General features: G+C 42.9%; 1 protein-coding gene and 1 long non-coding RNA gene across 3 annotated transcripts in view; one reads left to right on the top strand and one right to left on the bottom strand.

Annotated features, from left to right (window-relative positions):
• The first annotated feature begins 12,390 nt into the window (after positions 1-12,390).
• Positions 12,391-25,363, top strand: part of FBXW12 (F-box and WD repeat domain containing 12) — a 28,003-nt gene continuing 15,030 nt past the window's right edge. Inside the window, 5 exon segments of the mRNA XM_077822204.1 lie at positions 12,391-12,538; positions 16,206-16,243; positions 18,113-18,276; positions 19,538-19,659; positions 23,842-24,051. Coding sequence (XP_077678330.1) covers positions 12,446-12,538; positions 16,206-16,243; positions 18,113-18,276; positions 19,538-19,659; positions 23,842-24,051 — 627 coding nt within the window. The 5' untranslated portion in view covers positions 12,391-12,445.
• LOC144267849 (uncharacterized) overlaps positions 14,704-25,363 on the bottom strand; it is a 30,114-nt gene continuing 19,454 nt past the window's right edge. For both annotated transcript variants that reach the window (XR_013346681.1, XR_013346682.1), the window contains one exon: positions 14,704-19,773. This is a non-coding gene — a long non-coding RNA (uncharacterized LOC144267849). The remainder of the gene's footprint in view (positions 19,774-25,363) is intronic.

The raw sequence follows: 25,363 nt of genomic DNA, 5'->3' as shown, positions 1-25,363 counted from the left end.
AATGCTGCCCGGCAATCCTAGCAGAGTGGACAAGGACAGAAAGGGCGCAAGGGCTAACCTACTCCTACAGCCCTGCTGATCAGAAGAGAGGCAGGTGGGAAAGGGGCAGGGTGGGGAAGCTTGCACTATCACTGTCCAGGCTGTACCTGGCCTGTAGATTAACATGGGTCCTGAGTCTTCAGGGCTGTTAAGCAAGCAGCACTGAATTAAAACCACTTTTATTTTAAAACCATTACATTGGCCTCTGTGTATAGCCATTTTTTGCTACCCTCCAGACCTGTGTTCTTCTGTCCATTTAGGAAATAGTTATCTAACCCCTACAGCAGGCGGCACTAAAAGAAGCACAGAAGCATATGTTACATCAGTGCTATAATAAAGCACTTTATCTTCTAATACCATTGTACTTCACAGACCAAGGCCCATGGAGGCAGCTCACACATAAGTATTAGGTACAGTCTTTGGCTGACTAGCATCCTAAATTTATTCACTACAGAATTAGACTCCATGCCATTAGTTGTGTCCTTGTAAATGTGACTATTTCTTTAAACATAGTGAGGATGTGGGGGGAGAAAAGAAAAAAAAAAACTTTTCCCAAACAACATTTGTAATCGTACCACTCCTCCCATCAGTCATCAGGCTAATATTAAACTGGCAGCACGCTTCCTGTTTCAGTGTAGTGACTTTTCAGAGGCAAAGTGCACTATTGTTTTCCTGGCATTGACAAACAGGCTGTGGGTTTTCTCACTCTTACTGCAGTGATTACTTACTCTCATAATTTAGACATGAGGAAAAATTAATACTAGTTTCTAGTTGAACACTTTTTAGCTCTAGCTTCTATAGTATGCAAAGGAAAGCCCTAAAAACAAAAAGCTCATAGTAAAGGAAACTGATCTGTTCCAGTAGATGTTATATTTTCTTCTAGTGACAGTACTGGTCACAACTGAGTCAAAGTGGGGGAGCAGGAGTGTTTTACACCCTTTTAAAACTTTTTGGAGTTATCTTTGAAAAATATTAAAGCCTTTCCCCCTAGGTCATAAATAAAATTATAACCACTCAGGGGAAAAGACCAAGATGTCATTGTGGGCAGCTTGGAAAATATCTCCTCAATATGCAGTCAAAAAAGCAAATAAAATGTATGTTTGTAAACACACACACTCTCTCTCTCTCTCTCTCTCTCTCTCTCTCTTCTTTTTTGGACTGTTGCTGTGGATTGAATTGAATGAACTATAGAATATTGTAATGTCAATGATATACCTTCATCACATGGAATACTATATTAAGTTCTGGTCACTCCCTCTTTAAATGATTTAGGGTAAGTTTCAGAGTAACAGCCATGTTAGTCTGTATTCGCAAAAAGAAAAGGAGTACTTGTGGCACCTTAGAGACTAACCAATTTATCTGAGCATAAGCTTTCGTGAGCTACAGCTCACTTCATCGGATGCATGCTGTGGAAAGTATAGAAGATCTTTTTATACACACAAAGCATGAAAAAATGGGTGTTTACCACTACAAAAGGTTTTCTCTCCCCCCCACCCCACTCTCCTGCTCGTAATAGCTTATCTAAAGTGATCACTCTCCTTACAATGTGTATGATAATCAAGGTGGGCCATTTCCAGCACAAATCCAGGTTTTCTCCCCTCCCTCCCCCCCAAACCCACTCTCCTGTTGGTAATAGCTTATCTAAAGTGATCACTCTCCTTACAACCTTCCACACAAACTTCCTCGTGGCTGGACTTTACTAAAACTAGACAAGCCATTTACAACACACACTTTGCTTCTCTACAAAAGAAAAAGGACACTAAACTTTCTAAACTACTACATGCCACAAGGGGCCACAGCAATGGTTCCCTCAACCCACCCAGCAATATTGTTAACCTATCCAACTATACTCTTAGCCCAGCAGAAGCAGCTGTCCTATCTCGGGGCCTCTCCTTCTGCCCCTCCACCCCTACGAACATGATACAGTTCTGTGGTGACCTAGAATCCTATTTTCGACGTCTCCGACTCAAGGAATATTTCCAACACACCTCTGAACAACATATTAATCCACAGAGACCTCCCTACCAACACTACAAAAAGAAGAATTCTAGGTGGACTCCTCCTGAAGGTCGAGACAGCAGACTGGACTTCTACGTAGAGTGCTTCCGCCGACGTGCACGGGCTGAAATTGTGGAAAAGCAGCATCACTTGCCCCATAACCTCAGCCGTGCAGAACACAATGCCATCCACAGCCTCAGAAACAACTCTGACATCATAATCAAAAAGGCTGACAAAGGAGGTGCTGTTGTCATTATGAATAGGTCGGAATATGAACAAAAGGCCACTAGGCAGCTCTCCAACACTACTTTCTACAAGCCATTACCCTCTGATCCCACTGAGAGTTACCAAAAGAAACTACAGCATTTGCTCAAGAAACTCCCTGAAAAAGCACAAGATCAAATCCGCACAGACACACCCCTAGAACCCCGACCTGGGATATTCTATCTACTACCCAAGATCCATAAACCTGGAAATCCTGGGTGCCCCATCATCTCAGGCATTGGCACCCTGACAGCAGGATTGTCTGGCTATGTAGACTCCCTTCTCAGGCCCTATGCTACCAGCACTCCCAGCTACCTTCGAGACACCACTGACTTCCTGAGGAAACTACAATCCATCAGTGATCTTCCTGATAACACCATCCTGGCCACTATGGATGTAGAAGCCCTCTACACCAACATTCCACACAAAGATGGACTACAAGCCGTCAAGAACACTATCCCCGATAATGTCACGGCTAACCTGGTGGCTGAACTTTGTGACTTTGTCCTTACCCATAACTATTTTACATTTGGGGACAATGTATACCTTCAAGTCAGCGGCACTGCTATGGGTACCCACATGGCCCCACAGTATGCCAACATTTTTATGGCTGACTTAGAACAACACTTCCTCAGCTCTAGTCCCCTAATGCCCCTACTCTACTTGCGCTATATTGATGACATCTTCATCATCTGGACCCATGGAAAAGAAGCCCTTGAGGAATTCCACCATCATTTCAACAACATCATTTCAACAACATTTCAACAATTTCCATCCCACCATCAACCTCAGCCTGGTCCAGTCCACACAAGAGATCCACTTCCTGGACACTACAGTGCTAATAAACGATGGTCACATAAACACCACCCTATACCGGAAACCTACTGACCGCTATTCCTACCTGCATGCCTCCAGCTTTCACCCTGACCACACCACACGATCCATTGTCTACAGCCAAGCTCTGCGATACAACCGCATTTGCTCCAACCCCTCAGACAGAGACAAACACCGACAAGATCTCTATCAAGCATTCTTACAACTACAGTACCCACCTGCGGAAGTGAAGAAACAGATTGATAGAGCCAGAAGAGTTCCCAGAAGTCATCTACTACAGGACAGGCCTAACAAAGAAAATAACAGAACGCCACTAGCCGTCACCTTCAGCCCCCAACTAAAACCCCTCCAACGCATTATTAAGGATCTACAACCTATCCTGAAGGATGACCCAACACACTCACAAATCTTGGGAGACAGGCCAGTCCTTGCCTACAGACAGCCCCCCAACCTGAAGCAAATACTCACCAGCAACCACATACCACACAACAGAACCACTAACCCAGGAACCTATCCTTGCAACAAAGCCCGTTGCCAACTGTGCCCACATATCTATTCAGGGGACACCATCACAGGGCCTAATCACATCAGCCACACTATCAGAGGCTCGTTCACCTGCACATCCACCAATGTGATATATGCCATCATGTGCCAGCAATGCCCCTCTGCCATGTACATTGGTCAAACTGGACAGTCTCTACATAAAAGAACAAATGGACACAAATCAGATGTCAAGAATTATAACATTTATAAACCAGTCGGAAAACACTTCAATCTCTCTGGTCACGCGATTACAGACATGAAAGTTGCGATATTACAACAAAAAAACTTCAAAACCAGACTCCAGTGAGAGACTGTTGAATTGGAATTCATTTGCAAATTGGATACAATTAACTTAGGCTTGAATAGAGACTGGGCGTGGCTAAGTCATTATGCAAGGTAACCTATTTCCGCTTGTTTTTTCCTACCCCTCCCCTCCTCAGACGTTCTTGTTAAACCCTGGATTTGTGCTGGAAATGGCCCACCTTGATTATCATACACATTGTAAGGAGAGTGATCACTTTAGATAAGCTATTACCAGCAGGAGAGTGGGGTGGGGGGAGAGAAAACTTTTTGTAGTGGTTTTCATGCTTTGTGTGTATAAAAAGATCTTCTATACTTTCCACAGCATGCATCCAATCAAGTGAGCTGTAGCTCACGAAAGCTTATGCTCAAATAAATTGGTTAGTCTCTAAGGTGCCACAAGTACTCCTTTTCTTTTTAGGGTAAGTTGGAGTTCAAAGACAGGCAATGAAAATTATTCTGGACATGGAGAGACTTTGTGTGAAGAGAGACTGAAAAGATCAGGACTGCTTAATTTAGATGGGAGACATGACAGACGTATATAAAATAATGATTAGTCTAGAGACTGTCAAATGGAAGGTCCTTATTTACTCCCAAACTCAATGAAATTGAAAAGCATCCATATAAAATAGGTACAAGGAAATGCGTGTGTGGCGGTTTTTTTTACACAACACGTAATTAGCCTGTAGAACTCATTGCTGCTAGGCCTGATGGAATTTAAGTTGGATTCAGAAAAGGACTAGACACTTGTATGGATAATGAAAGCATCCACAGTTAGGCTGAAATATATCAAGGATATAAACATTCATGCTTTGGGGCATAAGCCAACACTAACCACTTGGGGTTAGGAAGCAATATTTCCTATGATCAGCTACTGTGCAATTGCCCATTATGGGGGCTTACACCTTCCTCTGAAGCATCTGGTATTGATCACTCTGAGACTGGATACTGGAGTGGATGGACAACTGCTATGATTGAGTATTTCACTGTAAATAATGTATGTAGTTAACTACACAGCAGTATATTTTAGAGTGTTAAATTGGTGGAGGTTTGTTTTCAGAACAGCCTGTGGTTATGAAATTTAAGCCCTCGCAATCAGAGTGAGAAAGAAGTGCCTGAGAAGCACCCAGTCCAGACTTTCCAATCCCCTCTTCCAAACTCATTTTTATTCTGGGAAGTCTATATCTGCTTATACTTTTCATAACTGTCTTAAACTTGTGTGTTTCTGGCAGATGTTGAGCTTGTTTCTAAATACTGCAGGAAAAGCATTTATTTAAAACACTTCACTATGAGCCTGGTACTGCATTCCTTGGGTGCAAAATGTGTGATTTTTTTACCTTTGTGTCTGCACGGGGAGAGGAGAGGAGGCTGCACATCAAAGCAAAATAATGTTACCACAAAGCAGCGTGAGAAATTGTTTGCCACTGTTTTCTATCTTTCTAATTCTGGCTTATTTGACAAATGGTGTTAGTACAAATTTGATAGTGATCTTTTCTGATCAGGTGCAATACAGAGAATGGATGATACAAGATATTTTAACCAAGTAAGTAACTCTGTCAGGCCAAGACTACACAAGGCAATTTTAGCAAAAGTGCTGTCATCATGCTGATGGGAACCCTAGTGTAGCGAAGGCTCCGGCAGCAACCAGTGTTTAAAATATCGTAAGCAGATTTAATTCACCTAGTGGTGAAAACACTGGAAGGCACTGGTGTCTTGTCTACATTAGCATAGGCACTGACTCCATGGGTGCCCCAGGGCTGGAACACGCACTGGCAGTAAGCTCCCCCACTCTCCTCCAGGGCCTCCTCTCTGCCGGCAGTCCCATCGATCAACTCCTCCCCCTCCCTCCCAGTGCCTCCCGCCCACAGTGATTAGGGTGACAAAATGTCCCAATTTTATAGGGACAGTCCCGATATTTGGGGTTGTCTTATAAAGGCACCTATTACCCCCCACCCCGTCCCAATTTTTCACACATGCTGTCTGGTCACCCTAGCCATGATCTGGTGTTCCACAGCATGCAGGAGGTGGTGGGAGGGGTAGGAGGAGGAGCAGGGATGGGGCGCGCTTGAGGGAGGGGGCGGAACTGTGCGGGAAGATGGGGGGCAGGGGTGGAGCAGGGGTTGAGCACCCCCAGGGCCTTGAGGAAGCTGGTGCCTGTGTACATTAGGGCTCCCACCAATAGCAGCAAGGCTGGGAATATTTTGCTAAAATTCCTGGCTGTAGCTAAGACCACAGTGACCTGGAGGGTGTAAATAGGGAACTTGATCCATCATCGTTGGAGTCAATGGAAGTTTTACCATTGTCTTCAGTGGGAGTGGAGTCAGGCCCATGACTTGTCTGCCCACACACTGTGGCTAATGCTTGATTGGTAACAATGCTTACCAATGAGCCTTATTGGCGGTCTGGCCTGGCCTGGCACTCTTGGTTTGTTTTTGTTTTTTTTGTTTGTTTGTTTGTTTTGTTTTTTTGTATTTTAGAGAGTAGCCCATAAACAAGCATAGCTGAGTAACCAGTTTGGCTACCACTCCTTCCTTCTAGCTCTGGGCTGGAGGACATCTCTGAGTGCATTGTCTGACTTGCTGCTGATCCTATTCTGTATGCATGCCCTCTGGACACTAGCTCCTGCTGAAGCACTAAGGGGCCACTGCCCAGATTTCCCCAGCCTGCACTGATACAAACATGGTTAGCCAGAGTGGTAGATATAGATACACGCACGATTGTGTTGTGGAGCAAAAAATGCTGATGTGTGAACATGACTCAGCCACGTTTGTTCTAACCAGGTCAGATGAGTAGTAAACTAGATATAAAACCACTGCTGGCCCTGTAGTGAACACAGGGGCTTAAGATTCAAGTGTAGCGGATTTTAAAAGTGCTGATTGTTACTTTACAGCTTGGAGTTGGAAGAGAAAATGATGGTTTAGAGTTCACTTTATCAGAGACTGTCATGCACACTCAGGAATGCTGTAGCTCAATTGCCTTGCTTAGCCAAAAGCTAAATAGTTTCAAAAGTTTATTTCCTGGCTTTATGGCAACTCTGTCTTTTTATTTATTTTCACTATATGTGCGGTATGCTAAAAATAGTTTTGGAAGCAGTTACTGTTGCATAGTGTGTAACAATTACAAGCTTCAATCCTATCAGTTTGGAATTGAAGGGTGCCTCTTTGGCCAGATCACTTTTTATGCTCTTCCAATTTTTTTTTTTTTCTTTTTCTCTTTTTGTGCTAAAGTGTTTCGAACAGTTCAGGAGAGTTGACAGTTCACGTTGTTACCTTGAAAAGGCAGTTATCACAGTTAATCCACCCTCCAAGGTTTTTCCTCAGGATAATTATTGTTTCGGTGATTCATCTTGCAGTCCCTGCCCTTCCTTATTCGCACAAAATATCCTCCTCCCTGCAATATTCTGGGTCAGGCTTGTGCCATGCATGTGATTTCCCCTTGGGCATGCAGACAAAAAAAGAGTGAGGGGGTTAAAGGTCAGACTTCCCCAGGTTGGCCTACCTAACTGCAGCACATAGGTCATTCCAAGTGTTGCTAATGGGATAGTCTCAGGTCGGTGAATGTTTGCAGGGCTGCAGTAGAGTATTTGCAGGGCTGCAGTAGAGTATCCTGCTTTGAGTAGGGGGTTGGACTAGATGACCTCCTGAGGCCTCTTCCAACCCTAATCTTCTATGATTTGTGTGAGGTGGAGTTCATTTTTTGTCTTGCTGGGAGGTAAGGGAAACAGTGCTTCTGTTGTTGTGCTGGAAAATTTCACTGCTTCTGTCCTCAGTGGAAAACAGTTATCACCAGCACATCCTGACATGTAATTTGCCTCATTAATTACTGTCTAACATTGGCTTAGTGCTTATGGTGCATTTCTAAGGTACTTCAAGAGGGCTGTGGTTTTTTAAGGAAACATAATTCACAGATGGAAAATAAAACCCAAAACCTGGCAGTTTCTGGCACAAATTGAGTCAAGTTTTATAGTATATGAAAAAATACAGTCTGAACGGGGCTTAAAACCAGTTTGAAAGTGCCCATTGGGGAGGCAGTGCTTCCAGCGGGTAGGACACAGGATTGCAAGCCAGGAGCCCTGGGGTTTGTTGCTGCCTTTGACTCACTCTGCGCCATCTCTGTTCTGCAGTGTAATGCGTGTTATCTTTGGATGGCAAGTTCTGCATGTTGGCAAATACAACATACTGCAATATAGTTTTGTAGAGTGTACAATGGATGTTTCTTCATAGGATAAAGAGTCAGCAGGAACTTGGTGACTCAGTCAAGGAAGCAATTCTGCCTTGTGAGGGAAAGAACTCACTTGGGAAACTGACAAAGCCTTTGGGCTTGTCTAGATGTCAAGTTGCTGTGCTCCAAGCTAGGGTGTGACTCTACAGTTCACCCGCTTGCCCTGCAGTCACATCCTGTGTGGACCCTGCTACAACGCAGTAAGATTGCTGCGCTGTAGATTCACACACTGGCTTATAGTACAGTAACTTGCCATGCGCACAAGCTGTAGACTTTAAGAAAATCAGCCTTTTGAAAGTTTAAGTGATTAGTTTTCCCAAGACAGAGAACTCTGAACTCCACCCATATAGTAAATTAGAAGAATTCAATGAGCTTTGTTACCCTTTTTTTACATCATGTTACAAAATCCACCACACTATGTTATGTATGGAAAACAATATATTTTGTTCAAATAACAGGAAGCACAGAGTTAACAAAACTAATGAGCAAAAGTTTTGTATTACTCATGTATCATGAAAATCTAAGTTATTTAAACATTTATTGCAGCAATCAAATCTTCTGCTGAAAAGAGATAACTTATGTTGTTTATTTTCTCTCCTGCAAACTGCAGAGGTTAAAAGAACAAGTATGAGCCTGTGTTTTAGCAAAGAAGTCTCAGCTAGATATTAAATTTAGAAGTTTTATTCCAGCTAGGTCCTTATATGTAAAATCTGTTTTGTGCTGGTTAAACTTACTCTTTGCAGGTGGGCGTAACTGACACAAGATGTATGGCAGGTGGCTGGAGACATAGGGCTCTCTGCTTCTCTCCTTCTCAATGTATGTTCAGTCTCTCTTCATGGTTTGTTCTGGTCCTCATGTATTTTCAGACAATTCCACAGTTGGATTTGGTCACTGGAACCAGCAGGAATCCATGGACAACAGTCAGGTGCCCAAATAATCCTCTTGGGGTGCAGAGATGTCGTCTTCTCCACCAAAAGGGTAATTCTGCCTCTCTAAAGGGCTGATTTACCAGTTCTCAACTCTTGCTAACTAGACTCCGGGAGGAATTTGTGTTTCCTAGACTAGGTTTTTTCACTTTGCATTTACCTGTGTAGTTAAGTACCATCTAATTTTGCTGGGCCATCGGGCTGCAGGTTTTCCTTCACCTCCCATCTTCACTTCCACAGTTTCTCTTCTTCTGACTTCTTCTCCCTCTGCCAGAGTCCTGTTTCTGCTGCTTTCTGACCTGTTTTATCTTAATTCATTACCCTTTCTTGAACCGGAGACCTCTTTAAGCTGCTTTCTTCTTAAAAAAAACAAACAAAAACCCAAGTCCCCCCAAATCCTGTAGCTAATGAAGCATAAATGATAAGGTCTCTCTCTTTCTTCGTCTTCTATGGGAAGTTTCAGTAAATGGCCTTGTCATATTATATAGAGGATTCTTCTAGTCACATCTAAGAGTCCTCATTTAATATACTCATTATTCTGTCAAAAACAGACTACCCTTTACTCCCTACTTTCTCCATGTATGAATTAATTTCAGCTAAAATCATATTAAAACTTATTTCACCAGTTTTAAAGACATAATCCTATAGCAAAAAGTATTCCCCTCCTCCTCCCCAACCAACCCAATATTCCCATTCCTTGTGTCAGGTTTCAGAGTAACAGCCGTGTTAGTCTGTATTCGCAAAAAGAAAAGGAGTACTTGTGGCACCTTAGAGACTAACCAATTTATTTGAGCATGAGCTTTCGTGAGCTACAGCTCACTTCATCGGATGCATGATGAAGTGAGCTGTAGCTCACGAAAGCTCATGCTCAAATAAATTGGTTAGTCTCTAAGGTGCTACAAGTACTCCTTTTCTTTTTGCATTCCTTGTGTGTGTATGTGTCTGAACCAATGGTCTCCTACACTTAACTACTTACCTATCTTTCTCCAAAAAAAGGAGTACTTGTGGCACCTTAGAGACTAACAAATTTATTAGAGCATAAGCTTTTGTGAGCTATAGCTCGCTTCATCGGATGCATAGAATGGAACATATATATATATATATATATAAGTTGGAAGTTACCATACAAACTGTGAGAGGCTAATTAGTTAAGATGAGCTATTATCAGCAGGAGAAAAAAACTTTTATAGTGATAATCAAGATGGCCCATTTAGACAGTTGACAAGAAGGTGTGAGGATACTTAACTTAAGGAAATAGATTCAATATGTGTAATGACCCAGCCACTCCCAGTCTCTACTCAAACCCAAGTTAATGGTATCTAGTTTGCATATTAATTCAAGCTCAGCAGTGTCTCATTGGAGTCTGTTTTTGAAGCTTTTCTGTTGCAAAATTGCCATTCTTAAATCTTTTACTGAGTGGCCACAGAGATTGAAGGGTTGTCCTACCGGTTTTTGAATGTTATGATCCCTGATATCAGATTTGTGTCCATTTATTCTTTTGTGTAGAGACTGTCCGGTTTGGCCAATGTACATGGCAGCGGGGCATTGCTGGCACATGATGGCATATATCACATTGGCAGATGTGCAGGTGAACGAGCCCCTGATGGCATGGCTAATGTGATTAGGTCCTATGATGGTGTCACTTGAATAAATATGTGGACAGAGTTGGCATCAGGCTTTGTTGCAAGGATAGGTTCCTGGGTTAGTGTTTTTGTTGTGTGATGTGTGGTTGCTGGTGAGTATTTGCTTCAGGTTGGGGGGCTGTCTGTAAGCGAGGACTGGTGTGTCTCCCAAGATCTGTGAGCATGAGGGATCATTTTTCAGGATAAGTTGTAAATCTTTGATGATGCGCTGGAGAGGTTTTAGTTGGGGGCTGAAGGTGACAGCTAGTGGCATTCTGTTATTTTCTTTGTTGGGCCTGTCCTGTAGTAGATGACTTCTGGGTACTCTTCTGGCTCTGTCAATCTGTTTTTTCACTTCAGCAGGTGGGTATTGTAGTTTTAAGAATGCTTGATAGAAATCTTGTAGGTGTTTGTCTCTGTCTGAGAGCTTGGAGCAAATGCGGTTGTATTTTAGAGCTTGGCTGTAGACAATGGATTGTGTGGTGTGTCCTGGATGGAAGCTGGAGGCATGTAGGTAAGCATAGTGGTCAGTAGTTTTCCGGTGTAGGTGGTGTTTATGTGACCATCACTTATTTGCACAGTAGTGTCCAGGAAATGGACCGCTTGTGTGGATTGGTCTCGGCTGAGGTTGATGGTGGGATGAAAATTGTTGAAATGATGGTGGAATTCCTCAAGGGCTTCTTTTCCATGGGTCCAGATGATGAAGATGTCAACAATGTAGTGCAAGTAGAGTAGAGGTGTTAGGGGACGAGAGCTAAGGAAGCTCTCCAGGTTTCCATCAGGCTCACTTTCTTCTTTCACTCAGTATAGCTGTAGATCACAGTAAAACTTGTAGAAAAGCATTAAAGCAAAACTAAAACCTAAACCCACAGAAACTTTGCCCCCAGGCTTTTAGCCTTCCCCTTCCACTAGCTACCCTAAGTCTTCTTGCTTGGCTCCCATCATATGTCATGGTCCCTCCTCTAGAGGAAAGAATGCTTCTCTGGTGTTTTTGGATGAGACAACACCAAGGTCATGACCACGGATGGTCATTAATTGTTCCATGGCACTTTCAGTAAGAGTGCGAAGGTGTCTTTAATCTTTGTCCTATTTCAACTCAGGTAACTGCATTCAGGCTATGGATAGTCCCCCTGCCATTTCAGCCGGATCAAGGATTCACCTTCACTGCCTGCCCTAAGTAGAGATGTGATGTTATTGTATGGTAGTCAAGCTACCATGTGCCACCCTAGAAGTAGCTGCATCTCAACACTGGGTGGCCCACTCTGCTCTCACAGGTAGGGATGAGAGGATGGGGCCTTGACACAGGTTGAAGGGAATAAAGGAGAGAAGGGGGCTTGGGGCTTCGAAAGAGGATTACAAATGGGCACAGAGGACAAGCCTCAAACAAAGTATTTAATCCTGTCCTGAGCAGATTATTCCCGCGCCCGGAGCGCTGCGTTACACTTTAGCAGCCCTCGTGCAACTAGCTGGCCGCGCCCATGAAGTATTTTGGCTGGCAGGGGCCAGGCGCGCTGTGCCTGGGGCAAGGGGCGGTGCCGGTGTAATCAGCGCAGCCAGCAGATCGCCGGGCGCGCTAGCTCCGCCCCGGAGCAGCCGCTGTAGCTGAAGCAGGACGCTTGGTCCGGAAGCCGAGAGAGGTGAGGCCCAGGCGTGGAAGCGGCCAGGCGCTCCCCGGCGCGGCGGGGGTGCGGGCTGGAGATGGGCAGCGAGCTGCTCACGCTGGACTGCCTCGTCCACGTCTTCTCCTACCTGGAGGCACCGGATCTGCTCCGCGCCGCGCGGGTGAACCAGGTACCCAGCTGGGGCTGGCCGCACCCGCGGCGGGGGTCACCTCGGCTCTGCTCCAGCGCCCGCAGCCGCGCGTGTAGCGCAGGGAGACGCGGGCTCGTGTCGGTCGCACCCCGTTGGCAGGACACGGGTGGCGTCAGCCCAGCCCTGGGGGCCGCTGCACGGCCCGTGCCCCTGGGGTGGGGGCTTCTCTCTTTCCCCAGACACGCTGCAGCAGGCTGGGCGAGCCCTGGCGCTGGAGGAATGAAAGGGCCTTTGCAAGCCCATTTCCTAGAGCTCCCGGGCCCACCAGAGCTGCCTTAGCGCTTCTTCCTACTCCCGGGGATGCCTTTTCCCACCAAAATAACACTGGTTCCTGCTTCAGAGTAGCAGCCGTGTTAGTCTGTATTCGCAAAAAGAACAGGAGGACTTGTGGCACCTTAGAGACTAACCAAATTATATGAGCATAAGCTTTCCTGAGCTACAGCTCACTTCATCGGATGCAGTGGTTCCTGTTCTCTCTCTCTCCTCCCCCCGAGTTCCCTGCCACTGCACCTGAGCACACCCTGCAGAGCAGTAGGGGAGCCTGTTTCACAAATAAAGTACCTGCGTGGCCCTGGGAGGTGTTTGTTTTGCCCTGACGTTTAGAAACCCTAGCAGAGCAGCCACCGGCACCAGCTGTCTGAGCTGTGAAATTGACACAGGCTGGAGCAGGGGTGCTGTCATTGAACCAAACTGTAAACCCTGTATATAATAAAAGAAGTACTTGTGGCACCCTAGAGACTTAACAAATTTATTTGAGCATAAAGTTTTCGTGAGCTACAGCTCACTTCATCGGGCATCCAATGAAGTGAGCTGTAGTTCATGAAAGCTTATGCTCAAATAAATTAAAGTCTCTAAGGTGCCACAAGTACTCCTTTTCTTTTTGCAGATACAGACTAACACGGCTGCTACTCTGAAACCTATATATAATGGAAATCACTTAAAGCCAGGGGGTGCAGCAGCACCCTCCCCTCCCCACCAGTAGTTCCAGCACTTGCGGGCTGGAGGAGCACACACAAGTCTGGAGACAACCATCATCACTGCACATAAGCGTTCCCTTCCCACCCTTCATGACCACTGGCAATGAGCCTCTCCCTTGAGCCAGCCTTTCTTTCACCTCCATCATCACCCCACTCTGATCCATGCTCAGGGCTGCAGCCCCAGCCTCTCTGAGATCAGACCCCCATGAGCCTGCAGGTTTTCTCTTCTCTAGTCTCTGTCTGGCTGCCATGGCAGAAGAATTGCGTATAGCATGCTATCGCATCCAAACTCTCCATACTCCCTATGCTGCATCCAAGCCATCATGGGGGAAGCAGCTGTCGCCAGAGAGGTGGGAGGGTCAGGGCAGAGAATGAGGCAGAGGAGGATAAAAAATGGAGGGCAGCAACAGAAGCTGCTGCAGGATCTCTTAACCTCCCCTAGCAAACACCATCTTGTTTCTGCAATGTGGAGGCACATAGGCTCCTGTCTAGCCCCCATGCCTGCTCCTACTCTGTGGGGATGAGCAAATCTTGAGGAGGAAAATAGGGACTCGTTCATAGTGACACACAATGTCAGGTGCTCCTGCTAGTGAGCACAGCAGGGACCAAGTTTGGGATTGGGTGTACAGCCATTACAGCAGCTGTATGCCAGTTGGGGATCCCCTTTGGATTCTCCAGAATGACTCAAAGCAGCTAGACCAGGTGAGAAAGCTTGTCTGTTTTATTTCACACTTGACGCAAAGCTCTGCCCATCCCATGTGATCTGCAGTAATGGTTTATCAGTGATAACTGTAACCAAAAGACTGATCCTCTCCACTGGAATAGAGAGGAAGCAATACCTACCAGGTAAAGGACAGCACTGGGAGCTAAACAATTTGGGCTGTTTGCCTTGCTATGCATAAAACTCCTGTCTAACTTTCAATAAATTGCTTAACTGTGCGCTGAGTTCCCCATTTAATATATGGAACTCAGACTTTACTACCTCACCGGAGAGTAGTGAGGCTAAATTCATTAATAAAAGTAAAGCACTTTATGATCTCTCGCTGGAAGATTCTATAAAATGCAAATTATTAGTAGCATTATTTATTATAATGCAGTGCTTATTTTGCAAACAATTTCTAAAAATTGCTTTTACACAGATGGCAGTTGGTTGGCAAACCACTGAAGCAAAGTTCAGGAGATTATTTTATTTGAGCCAGTTCAGAACAAGCACACTGAGTACAAAGTCTTGAGTAAACCCATCCTAGACGGAACTGGGAGCATGGGGAGAGAACAACAATGAAAAATATCAGCTTGACGTTTCAACTTCTCTGCTGTCAGGAATCCAGCTGCAGTGTGTAGTCCATCCTGCTGTTGGGAAATGCTCTTTCCAAATGAATGTTTGTCACTTGCAGTGTGTTCAGAGTGCAGCTGTGCATGTGCTTGCTGGTATGAGCAGCCAGGATTGCATTAGACCCATCCTGCATACCTTTTAAACCTGATATATCAAATTGGCACTTTCCTTTATATATTTGAGGCCTCCTGGAGGAACCTGACAGGTACCAATGTTGAGATGTCACTCATCTTTTGAGAATCCAGTTGCCATGTTTTAGGTTGGCAAGAGATCAAGACTTTGCTTTGGTTGGCCCCAGGGTGTGGAATACTCTTTAAACAATATATAAGGGTGGGTGAGTTGGTTTGGTTTTTCCCCGAAGGCATGTGTTTATTATGGCCACTGTTGGCCCCATATTTATAACCTCTTTTCCTCTATTTTTATCCTTGTGTCACAGGTCCTCGGTCTGTTCTTTTCATCTGCAGGTGGCAATAACCCATTTTAATGTTACAATATTAACCTGCTTTTCTGTTTTAGATTGCTTTTACTGTGCTACCTTAAATACCTAGATGGTGCAGGATGGCACTCTTTAAATAGTTATATAGCTTTTAGTATGGCGAAGTAAACAGACATACAGATAAAGCGTGTGTACACAAACACTGAAGGAAATGTCAACAAAATACAATCTTGAATAGTTATCTAGCACATTTCTGAATCAGTAGTATACTCCATATTACTGTGTTCTGTATGGCTTTAATATCCTACACTAAATGTGCAGTGGGTGGTATAAACTGAACTGTTAACAATCCTTTAAGATCTATACACTATCTATATCTGATCACATACATTCAGCTTATTGGATCTTGTAAAAATGAGTTTTTACTCTCCATTTGATGTTATTTCTACTAGTAGCAAGTTATTTGGGTGTTTGAAGCTTAGATCTTTATTGATCTTTCACGTCACAATGATTATTTTCAAATTTTGGGATTAAGCCTGAACTACTTAACTAAAAAGCTTGCTAGGCCAGTCCCTATACATATGTCCAAATTTACAAAACTTTGTTCATGATTTTAACTGTATAATTCCTATAAAAATCAATGTAAAACTATAACCAATTAATTGATTTGAAAATTCCCCCTTACTGTGTTGTGCTAAACATTCAAACAAAATGTAAACTTAGAGTGATTCAAAGAAATGAGGGTGCACGGCAGACCTAGAAAGATTTCCTGGACCCCTTCCCTCTCCAGTGACTGGTGTTATCTTGTCTTTTCTGTCAGTCACAGTAACACTGAAAAGTCTGAAACTCAGCTTCCTTCATTCTAAAATGTCTCGTCTTTCTCCCTTCCCTTTGTAATAGGCATGGAACGAAGCCGCAGGCACAACTTCCCTATGGAGGTGAGTGCCCCTTTTAGTGTTTCAAGGGGTCCAGTCTGGGTATTGTAATAGCTGACAAGCTGCAAGGTGATCTTTTTGGGGTAGCGTGGGCACTGCCTGGGGTTCCCTGCTCAGTGTCCCGCATTGGCGTTCTTTTATAGCCACCTGCCCGGTACTTTTGCTTTGCCTTTTTTAGTAGCCTTTGGTTCCCATTTTGGCACCTCCTTTCCTAAGAAGGTGGTCATTTAGTGTTCCTGTGGGTGGGCCCTTTCAGGGGCTTCATGGCTACCAAGTTCAAACAGACCAGTCCTGCAAGGTGCTGAACATCAACTTGGGTGCCCTCACCCCTCACTGACTCTGATGGGGACTGAAAGAACCCAGTCTCTCTTGGGGCATACACAGAATGAGAAACCTGGAAATACTTGTGACCCAAGAATTTAAACTACATAAAGTTGAAGAGCATACAACATGGTGGACAAAAGGCTCCCAGGCTTGATTGTAAGGCATGTATATGTGTGCGCACACTGTTTTTCAACCACCATAGTGTTTGGAATCCATTCCCTTTGGCTGATATGAAACTATAGCCACGTCATACAAATACCACCTTATTTTAATAACTTTGTTACTGCTCTGCAATAAGAGCACCCCTCCAGTGCTTTGGACACCCTGGATAATCTTTTAAAAATACAGTAACGAATAAGGCAGACCCATCTGTTACCCCAGCAGCAACACAGTTAACTTATAACTTAATTGGCATCTGTGTGAGCCTATGGCCTCACTGCTATCTTCTAACTCTTATAGAGATTTTCCTTCTAAGTACATTGACAGGGCAGGGTAGGGAATAGGGTGACCAGATAGCAAGTGTGAAAAATCGAGACAGGGATGGGGGGTAATAGGCACCTATATAAGAAAAAGCCCTGAATATCGGGACTGTCCCCCTATAATATCAAGACATCTGGTCACCCTAGTGGGGAAGCTTCTGCTGCCACCAAGTGGGCTGTATCTATTCAGCAGACAAATACAGGCCTTTGGTCTACAGGCTGGCACCTTTCATTAGCATGTTTTCTTTTAAATTATTTACAAATAAATTAATAAATTCCAGAATTAGGAAAGAACAGATCAGTTCAGGTTCCGGGAGAGTTTACCACTGTTGGCTGGGAGCGTGTTTACTATCACAGGGACATTTTCATTTTAGGTGACCATATTTTGAGCTTACAAACCTTGTTTTTGTACAGTCAGACTCTCCAAAGGTCCGGCACTCCCTTGTAGAGGTTGGGTACATCTTAGAGGAAAAACTGGTTCTCAGTCACATCTTTCCACAAGTGCCTTTATAGGGAGCAGAAATTGTGCATTCTGGGCCTGATCTTCTGCCTAATAAAGTCAGTGGAAAAGCACACAGACTCAAGTGCTGCTGAATCACACCCACTCTGGGGATTGCTGTAAGTCTCTCACTGACTGTCCGTACTTCAGGAAGTTACACTTTCACTCAAACAGTTCTAGAATGTTTTCTCCAATGCATTATATGCAACCAGGCTTTTTTTTAAAAAAAAAAAACAAAACATTTTCAGCATGTTGCAGTGAGCAAAATAGTGGAGGCAGATAAATCGATGTTTGTACTTTCAATCCATGATGGCATTTCCTTGTTTCCATCTCTTCATATTTCATGATGGTAACTGCAGGGTCTTGTTTTGTGACTGGGGAAGAATTCCCTTTCTCCATTGCCGCATCTTAAATTCCCCAAGTAAATAACAAAATCATGCTTTTATCCATGACAAATATTTGCATGTACCTAGCTAGTGACATCCAGCAAATGTGAATCGTTAAGGAAAAGTGTTGCAGAATGACCATCCCCTACTTTTAACTGAATAGTGTCACCTTTATGTTTTATAGAAGGATGTGCCTAGATCGTTGGACCTTTTGCAATATTTCCAACCTGACTCCGGGTATGCAGACATGGAAACAGTACTATCTCCACCGCTCCAAACTTGAGCATGAAATGGCATCAGGCCGGCCATCAGCTGATTATATATGTAGGTCCATGAGGGGGCATAAAGGTATGTGAGAAAACAGTAAAAAGAATGGTTACTTCTGTTGTTGTAAGGTGTTTTGTACAAATGGATCCAACCCCTCATGGGATCTAGGCAGACAAATGCTTTATACATTAGCAATAAAGACTTTAGCAGCCTGAAAAATTGTTGTTCCCAGTTTGACATGCATTTTTTTACATGCAAATCCCACAAATCCAAAAGCTGGAAAGTTTTACTGGTATAAACCATGAGGAAAATCTTCAGATTCAGTTGAAGCACCTTGGAAAAATTGGCTGTAAGGTATGATGGGGTGTGCACATTCTCGGGAGAACAGAGCCTGAATGTTTTAAAATTACTAGCTTCATCCCATAACATTTTGCAGAAAATGTCATCTTCAAAGACAGTGACATAAAACCAAATAAAAATTTCATCTGTTATTCCATGCTGCTTAAATAAATTCTCTCTTCACTGATAACTATGGCCAGATTTTTAAAGGGAGTTAGGTGCCTATCTTTATCTTTAGACACACACATACCTTTTAAAAATCTGGCCCTATATCCTCTGAGTTGCATGTCACCTTCAGTGAAGTCCAAATTAAATAGCACCCACACATAAAAATAAGACTGGACTCTGGATTCCACATAGAAATAAAAGTTGAATCTAATTTATTATATTCCCTTCAGATAGTGCAATTTACCCTTTAATTTCATGCTAACTCAAGCCATGAAGGCATCATATTATAAAACCAACTAGAATGCAAGTCTTGGAATACATCATATTTTCAAACAGTAAATTGTCAAGCAAAGGGTTAACAGTTTTAACTAAGGCATTTTATTGCTACCCAGGTATTATTCTGAAGAGTTATTTGCTGAAATAAATATTGTTTAATCACCTCGTCAGCATCGGGAATAATTTATGTGATTTATTTTCTCTTCTGCAGACGCTTTTGTTGTTGTTGCATGAAAAGTTTTTTTTTATTTTGACTGAACAGGTTTTGGATAACAGCATGGACTACACTAATAAGTGAGTCATCACACTCATGAAAAATGGAACACTGTATCTACCGTTCCTCTGAATATTAGGAACAAACTACTAGGCCGTGTTTGAAAGTGCAGAATGATAACGTGCCAGGAAGCAATCCAGACCTCCCCAGATTTGCATCCCCATTCTGCTTAATGCCATTAGTCTCCTATTTAATACTTTGCTGGATAGGGGCCTTACTGTTCCTGGTGGGCATGAAATTAGTTGACGGTCATACTGATATTTTTGTTGTATTTTATTATTGTAGGTAAAATAGTTGGTCTGGCTTATCTCTCAGACAACGAGCATGTGTTTGGCGCTGGAAAGCTGAGGTCTGTGGTTTGCACTGCATCTACTGATGGCACTATCCGAGCATGGCAGGTCCAAGAGGTGAGATGCACACTCCTTTACAAGTCCAGTGTCACAATCAAGAATAGTGATACCATCATTTAAAAAACAATTATGTATCCAACTCCTCTTAAACAATTTGTTGTTCTAGAATAGCTGTAAATCATCAGAAGGTAATAGTTAAAATACAGGTCAAACATTGCCCAGGCTTTTCAATTCAAACTGAGTGAACTATTCCAAAAAAACAGATGCCATAAGATGGCTAATATGTAAATAAGGAAGGGGGACTACAGATAACCCAGTTTTTGTTCCTAGTGTCATCTCTCTAATGTTATGCAGGGGGAAATCGTGGCATTTTTTAATGTTCAGAAGAGAACACCCACTAGTTTTAGTTTTGGGGCCATACCTAGATCTTAAATCTCTTTGCCACTCGCACTGCATAGTGGCCCAACCTCATCCTTCCTTATTATTTACATAAAAAAAAAAAACCCTATTATTTAATTTCCTTGGCAAGAGCTAATTCAGCTTGACTTTTAGCAATTCTCACTTTATTCCTACATTTTTCTAACTTTTACAATATAGCTTTGTTTGCTGATAAGCCCCTTTTCCCGTTCCCTATAAGCTCTCTGCTTCCTCCTATGAACCTTTTCTGAGGTGGCTATTCATCTAGCGGGGGTCTGGAACCTTTCCCTACAAGTTTTTCAAAATACAGATTGTTTTTGTATAGTTGATTCGAAGAAATTTCAAGCCTCTTTCGGATTTAAGTCCTTGAGCTCTTCACTCCAACTGACTTAAAGTAATTTCCTTACTTTCCCAAAGTCTGCCCTTTGGAAATAAAAAAACAGAGTTGATGACATGGTTTGGGTTGTCCTTCATTTAATTTAAAGTGAATCAATTTGTGATCACTTAATCCAAGATTATTTCCTATGACCTGCTCTTCTGTGATGTCTCGCTACTTAACAAAATTAAGTCTAAAATTGCATCACCTCTTGTTGGTTCAGTGACTATTTGATGAAGACAACTGTCATCTATCACATCCAGGAATAACTGGGCCTTACAAGTATTATTAGTAGTATTTATTATCAGTAGTATTTATTCTACAATCTATATCAAGGAAGTTCAAAGTTTCCCATTATGACACAAGTCCGCAAAGTATTTCTCTAATAATACTGAAGTGATTGCTATCCATAACAGAGTCTGACTCTTCGAGTCTATAGCAGACCCCTAATACTATCCCAGGAGAATCTCCTTTTGCAACCCTTTCCCAATGTGATTTTGACCCAAGCAGATTTTGTCTGTACTATCACTTCTTTAAGTTTACAGCTTGGTTGATGTACAATGCTACCCCACCATCTTTACCTTTATTCTTCTCTCTCTTAAACAGTACATAACTTCAATACCTCTATTCCAGCCATGAGTGCTTTCCCACCACATTTCTATAATCCCTATTGCTGGTTTAACCTCCTGAACCAGTAGTACCAGTTCCTCCATTCTGTTTCCCAGATTCCTTGCATTTGTGTACAAGCACTTCAGTTGTTTCCCTCAGACCTCCCCCAGTTTTCTAGCTTGTGGTGTTCCCTTATCCCTTACTATATCTTCTGTTAGCTGATTTTCCTGCTCCATGCCTGGCTTCAATACACTGGAGACTTCATGAGCCTCTTGCAACCTCATCTCCTAGTTTAAAGCCCTTTTTAGCAGTAGTGCCAGTCTTGATCACAAAAGATTAACACCCCGGGTACTCTTGTGGAGTCCATCAGTTGGAAGCGACAGAGGAGGAGAGGGTCAAGAACAGGATAACTGAGTCATCAATTTAATGTGGCTGTGAAAAAGGCAAATGCGATCCTAGGATGTATTAGGAGAGGCATTTCCAGTAGAGACAGAGAAACAATGATGCCATTGTGCAAAGCACTAGTAACACCTCGCTTGGAATACTGGATACAATTGTGGTCACCCACATTCAGGAAACAGGATGAGTGGGGAATGGAGGGCGTATTTTCTGACAGGAGACTGGAAGAGCTTGGCTTATTTAGGCTAGCAAAAGTCTGAGAAGGGATAAGATTATTGTCTATAAATATGTTGGGGGAGGAGGGGTAAATACCAGGGAGGCAAAGAGCTATTTAAGATAAAGGACAATGTTGGCACAACAGCAAATGAATGTAAACTGTCCATGAACAAATTCAGGCTGAAATTTAGAAGGCTTCTAACCATCAGAGGAAAGAGGTTCTCGAACACTCTCCCAATAGGAGTTGTAGGAGCAAACAATTTGTTTTTAGGAGTGTCTGACATTTCCCTGCCATTGTGGGGGCCTCGGGCACTGGTGCAAGTTGGGCCCTCCTATTCTCTGCCTGTGGCACAGAATAGGCTAGTCCTTTCGTCTCATTTTGATTGTGGGGTTTAGCATGTGGGTGTTGGATGGTTCCTTCCAGCCTTGAATTCTGACTAGAGATGCAGGCTTGTGGTCCATCCATAATGTTCAATATCTAATTCAAATCACAGCACAAAAACCATGGTATATTAATGAGATCAGACTTTTCTTCCCTGACTTCTCTGTCCACATTTGAGAGGAACAAAGAGATCTGGCAGAGTATGCAAGCAATTCATATTTCTAGTATTCTGTCCTATTACTGTGAAGGTTCTTCATGCATCAAAGCTCCATTGGCTTCATTTGAATTAGATCTTAGATCAGCATTTCTAAGAGCAAAAGTATTTGCTGTAGTTGCTTTGTCTGGGGGGTTGGGGGTGGGAGGGGGGGACAGACTACACAATGTTTAGCCTGACAGTCTTGCCTAAAGGTTCATGTGAAATTTTGCAATAAGATTAAAGTGCCGTATGTGTTGATTTTTTTTTTTTTTTTAAGGTAGTCACTGAATAGGCTTTAGGTTGGTGCCCCTGAAAACAGCTATTGGGGAATATTACTTTTAGAGAAACTAGATTTGTTAAATGCAATCAAAATTTAAAATGGTAAAATTAAGGTACTCCAGGACTGCACATTATCATGTACAGTTAGAAAATACACCTTAAATTGAACCAGTGTCGTTTAACTGGCCAAATGTAAAGCATTCAAGATCAACTATGAGAGACAGACCCTTGTAAACATGGCTGGGGAAATGAGTGCAATAATATGGCAAACTTTTAAGTTAGCTGATGCCAGTATTGGTAGTATTTCCCCCCTACAAACCTTTGGCATGCACTGTTACACACCTACAATTTGCATGCCTATTAAATGGTAAATCGATGGACCGTGACCAATAACATCAGTCATCTGACATGCACACCCATTTTCTGACTAATTTACAACACTGTTTGTTACTGTTGAGTTCAGCCCAGGATTTCTGTGTCAGTTACAACAGGATAGAACTTGACCCATGGAAGCAAGCAGGTGCACCTCCGCTTGTATCAGTTGACCTGAACAGAATTATGCCAAAGGTGAACTGGGCCATTAGAATCAATTCTTGCAAAGATGACTTGTGGAAGTGTGCTTGGTCTCAATTTAATTCTTGTGATCATTAGACCACTTCAGAAACCACCATCCATTTTGGCAGAGTGAAATGCTATTGGCAGTTCCTGCTCAGGAGAGACCCGGGACTTGAGTACCAAAGGGTCCAAACTGAGATGAATCTGCATAGCAAGGTAGCAAATGTTGCTGTGTAGTCTGCCTGCATGTACATGTGGCTCTAAAATGTGCTTTTAATTCTCAATGCAGACCAGTTTGTGATGGTACCCTAAAGATGGTAGGGACAGTAAAAGAGAAAAGGGGAGAAGGAAGATTTAGAAACTATTGCAGATTCTTGCTATCAAGTGGGGGTGAAGGAGTGGAATTTTCCAGTCCTGTGGTCTGCAGTCATTGGGTGTGGGGAGAACAAGTGAGATTTGTGGTGCAAAGGAAACATCAGGTTATTTAAAATGATGTCATCTTTGGAAACAGCTTCTTGGCTGCAATTTAGGATTTTTGAAATACAATGGAGTAAGCTGAGTCATTAGTAGAATCCAGTGGGGGAAGAGAGTTCCAACAAGGAGAAAATAATGGCTATCTTGTTAAAGGAAAACTATTTCAACACACAGACTGGAAAATACCAAGGAAAAGGTTATTGAAATAGGTAATATCTTCAATGGTATATACATATGAAAACAAGCAACTGGGAAAAAGGGGATGCATTATTGATAACAATTTAAATCTATTTAAAATGCCCATAAGCTGGCCTCTAACTGCATATTTTTGTTCAGGGTACACAGATATGGTCAAGTCCCTCCCAGGAAGTGCCATTTGTAAAGGTTATTACTATCCCACAGTACAAACTAGCAATCAGCACAGACGCCTTTGGAACCATTAAAGTCTGGCATGGAGAAACTGGGGAAGAGCTTGCTGCATTCTCTACATCGTCGTCCTCATCCAGTCTGGTTACCTACTCAGTGAACAATAAGCCCTTCCTAACTGTAAGTAAACCAAGGTGACTGTAAATTAATGACCACTTATCTAACAAGATCAGCTACACCTAGATATGTGCTCACTTAAAATAATGAGGAATACGCTTCTGATATGGTGCATTTTAAGCACTGGGAGATAGGAATTAAAGGTGCATAAAATTTATTGAAAGAGACTTCAGGTAAAATCTCAGCCCTATTGGAATCAATGGCAAAACTTCAATTAACTTCACTGAGGCCAGGATTTCATCCTAGGACAGTCTGTAAAGAATTAATTATTCTGTACTGGATGATCTATGATCTAGTGCTTCATCCAGTCTCATTTCAAAAGTCTTCAGGGATGGAACTTTAACCACTAGACTGTGTAGATGTGTCTCTACCAAGGGCTTTAGTTCTCACAGCCTGGAGTTCTGATATTTAGCTTCAAATTTATTATTTTACTAACTTCATTCTTTTTCTGTTGATTATAGCACAGTCGTGCTCCCTTGTGTTTATACACTTTGGAGACCATCATATCCCCTTCGAGTCGCTCCTTATCCACGTTATATTTAGTTCTTCTAATCTTTCCTCCAAGCCCTCTTCCTTGGACTCCCCTGAGTTTGTCTACATCTTTTTGGAACAAAGTATCTAGAACACAGGAAAATGCCACATACTAAGTGCTTACACAAATGGTTGTAATGTACATTTTCTGCCTTGCTATTACAATGGAACAAGTACAGGCATGTGTGGTGTGGAAGTATGCCAGAGCAGGACAATAGAATTTGAGCTTATTTTGGATAGGAATAGAAAAAGGCTTTAATTATAGTTGTGTCTGTGGGGTTTATTTGGGAAGTGACTGTTTCAGCCCTCTGTGGAGTTAGTGCTGCTAGCGAGGGGATGAGTACCGCACATTCCTGTATTCCTCATAACTGCTGGGAACAGGGTTAAGAGGACAGAATGTATATTATAGCAGTTCAAAATTACAGCATAGTGGCATTGTGCTACTGCAGTAGCACTTGATGGACTGGCGGAGAATTGAATTCCCACTTCAGAGACTGGAATCAAAGACGTTGAATCATTAGGAAATCTCTCTCCACTGCCTTTTGCTTCTGCTGCTCCTGATACACAATACATAGAAGGTGTCTGATTCACCACATATAAGGAGGTGGTTCATCCTGTATGCCAACTGCTGTAAGAGCATCGGGAAACCATCTGTGATGACCCCTAAAAATGGACTCTGCTTTTTCTTTTTAAAAGCCTCAGTAGGAAGTTTCCTTTTCTTTTGAACGGACTATGTGGGGGATTCTGTGCTATGCACATCTTGATGTAAGATACACTTTAGTCT

This window comes from Eretmochelys imbricata, chromosome 7 (assembly GCF_965152235.1).
Source record: "Eretmochelys imbricata isolate rEreImb1 chromosome 7, rEreImb1.hap1, whole genome shotgun sequence".
In the NCBI taxonomy this organism is placed as follows: domain Eukaryota; kingdom Metazoa; phylum Chordata; order Testudines; family Cheloniidae; genus Eretmochelys; species Eretmochelys imbricata.
Note: the sequence above shows the minus strand (reverse complement) of the source record. Positions and strands in the feature narration are given on the sequence as shown.